The 2,953-nt window shown below is 46.5% G+C and overlaps 1 protein-coding gene across 2 annotated transcripts in view; it reads left to right on the top strand.

The window, feature by feature from the left end:
• The first annotated feature begins 547 nt into the window (after window positions 1-547).
• The window catches only part of LOC119303339, a 4,939-nt gene continuing 2,533 nt past the window's right edge, over window positions 548-2,953 (top strand). Inside the window, exons 1-5 of one of the 2 annotated variants that reach the window (XM_037580460.1) lie at window positions 548-848; window positions 1,197-1,342; window positions 1,526-1,779; window positions 1,904-1,999; window positions 2,687-2,774. In XM_037580460.1, coding sequence (XP_037436357.1) covers window positions 1,669-1,779; window positions 1,904-1,999; window positions 2,687-2,774 — 295 coding nt within the window. In that variant the 5' untranslated portion in view covers window positions 548-848; window positions 1,197-1,342; window positions 1,526-1,668. Of the gene's footprint in view, window positions 849-1,196; window positions 1,780-1,903; window positions 2,000-2,686; window positions 2,775-2,953 lie in introns of both variants that reach the window. The other variant, XM_037580458.1, reaches the window with a different exon arrangement.

The raw sequence follows: 2,953 nt of genomic DNA, 5'->3' as shown, positions 1-2,953 counted from the left end.
AGCGGCGCGTCGTGTTCAGCTTCCCGATTGCCATCCACCGTGCCTCTGCCTCAAATTTCCTCAACTCCTCCTCGCCTACAACCACGCCATCCAACTCCTCGTCCTTCAGATCGAGGTGCTGCAGCATCTCCTCCAAGTTCCTTCCGGTCCAGCCGGTCGTCGATGAGGATCCTTCCGGAGTCGCCATCTAGGGTTAGGCCAAGTAGAACCCCGCGCGGAAAAAAGAAGGCTCCGATCCTAAACTCCCAGCAGCAGACCAGGGAGGTGTGCGCTAGCAGGAGGAGGACCGGCAGCCGGGGAAAAAACTCACAACGGCGATGGGATCGCCGTCGGAGGACGAGAAACCCTCGCATCATGTTTTTTTTTTTGAGAATGAGAATTGGCGGCGGGCCATTCCCAAGGCGAAGCAGGGTGCCAGGCACCCAGGGCCACTAGGCCCAGGGCGTAGGATTATTTTAGCGCAGCCAAGGCCCAGTTCCCAGCCCAAACACACACAACGTATCCCAGCCCAAACGCCACGAGCTCTACGACGCACGCTTCCCTCAATCAAAAAAAAGAAAAAGAAAAACCTAACGCACGGAGGCTGAACGCACGCACGCACTCCGGCGCCGCCTCCCCGTTCCCGGCCTCCCCCCCGCGCTCAGTGGCCGTGCCCCTTGCATCCTGGCCGTGCTGCACTGCTTCTGCGTTGCGCCGTGCGCCCCTGCTGGCTCCGGCCAGCCGGCCTTCCCCCGCGGCGGCGACGAGCAGAGCAGCCGACGAGGCGACGAAGGACTCTTCCGCTGCGCCCCGGGCCCGTGATTCTGCCGCCGCTGGCTACTGCCGCCGCCGCGCCCTTAGTCTCGCTGGTAATTTGGTCTTGTTGAATTGGTGTATGAATTCTCTGATTGTCACAGTGAATAGATGATTTAAATGTTGGACTGGAACTCGAATTGATTCATTTTGCAGAAATAGAAATTGGTGTATGCATTGTCTGATTGTCACCATAGATGATTTGTAGCTTTGTCATGTTTTATCTCTTTTGTTAGATTGTTAAGCATTGAGATTAAATTCTAGATTTATTGAGCAACTGGGCTTTATTTCCCATGGGGCATTTCTGGGGTGTCATAAGTGCCAAAGTTTTTCAATGTTGACAGAAAATAAATTTGGCCCGGGGTTTGCTTCAATCCTGACAACGCCACTGGCCATTCCTACAGTGCCGGCGACGAGCGGCGGAGCAGGAGGAGGCGCCCGGCGACTCGGATGAGATGAACTGCACTGGAAATTTTCAGTCCGATACTGCTAACTGACCAGGGAAATGACTGGTCTGTGAACTTCGGCTCAATAGAGTTGAGAGCCACTAGTGAGTAGAGAGTGTATACTATACAGTAGAGGACTAGTTATTGTTGTGTGTGTTTGCAGAGTTTATGATTCAAAATATTACACAAGTACTATCTGCCCTGCCCCAAATTGTTTCTTTCTGACCAGATATCACAGAAATAAACAAACAGTTTCAGTGATTTCATTTCATTCAAACTAACTTCAGATAAGCCATCAAAGAAGTGGGCAAGCATTTTTAGAAAAGAGAGCAAATGCGCACAACTTAAGGGAATATGGGTCTCCTTTTGGCGAAAGCATCAATTCCCCCAGTAGTCTCTTAATCAGTTCGGATGCTACTGTACGTGAAGGATGTTCGTTCTGAGCCAGATTGAGCACAACCTGCCAATGCCTCCACACTTGCTGAATCGCCCTCTTGTCGACGCCATCAAGGCCGAGCTCGAGAGGCTCTTCCTGGATAAGGTAGTGTGAACTTGGGTCACATAATCATCACTACATGCCAAGATTTTGTTCACAATACCAGAATTCTTTACCACCCAATGGTTCTTAAATGTATTTCTAAATCTATGTTTGGAATTGCACTGAGGTGGTTGCAAATCTCGGGCTCTGCGTATCCGTCTATGACATCCTTTCCGTTGAAGGCGGATTCATCTTTCCAGGAGAGAGCTGCTCAACGTATAAAGTAATTTGTGCTATCATTTTTGTCATCCATTTATGTTTATTAAAGAATGGGAGATGTTACTACTTGCTAATTCTGTATGTTGTTTAGTATATGCTCTGTAAGCTCTGTCAAGATCAATGCCTAAAAGGGTGACTACATTGCTTTTCCACGCCCTTCTGTTTGTGCAGTTGAGTTGGATACCTGAAGTTCCAGTATGTTTAAGTTCTTTCCTGTGCAGTTTCTCACTGTTGCATGTAACCCCAGAGCCTTCTTAGTAGTGCCTAGCATATGATTGATGTGCTTGCATAGAACTAAAAGTTTTGGGATTGATATGGTAAGTTTGTCACCTGGGTAGTTTGTCTCTTAGACACTAAACTGTTTAATATTAGTTTTAAACAACTACAACTTTGAATAGCAGTAGTTCCCCTCAATTTTTACTTATTTAGCCGACTACTTGGTGCCAAGATCCAGTTTGCCTTGCTGTTAGTTAATGCTGATTATTTCTCTGGCTCAAGTCGGTAGTCTTGTTGTTTCCTAGCCGGTGTGCTACTTCTTTTGAACGACTCACTGTAAATAGCATGTGAAATTTGTACCATGGTTGCACTTCTCATGTCGCTGTTAGCACAAACTTTATGATCTCGTAATCCGAGGCTTTATACATTTTATAAATCATGCTTAGATTCCCTTCATTTTCCTCATTTTGGACAGGTTTTCTTTAGGTTATTGATGTTCAGGCCCTTTCTTGGGGTGGTTATTGTTGGGAAAATCAGTGGATATGATGAGGAGGGTTTACAAGGTGACTTTGTTATTTTCTCGTTGGCTTTTTGTTTGCTAATTGATTTTCAACCTTCTGTAATCCCTTGCTTGAATTCATGCGTACTTATTGTATCGTGTCTTCAATTTTCATAACATATTGCACTGCTGGCAAACTTTTCATAATTTCATCATGATATATCCATTCTGATGCAAAAAAAA

This window comes from Triticum dicoccoides, chromosome 5A, assembly GCF_002162155.2.
Source record: "Triticum dicoccoides isolate Atlit2015 ecotype Zavitan chromosome 5A, WEW_v2.0, whole genome shotgun sequence".
NCBI lineage: Eukaryota > Viridiplantae > Streptophyta > Magnoliopsida > Poales > Poaceae > Triticum > Triticum dicoccoides.
This window is presented reverse-complemented; position numbering and strand designations above follow the sequence as displayed.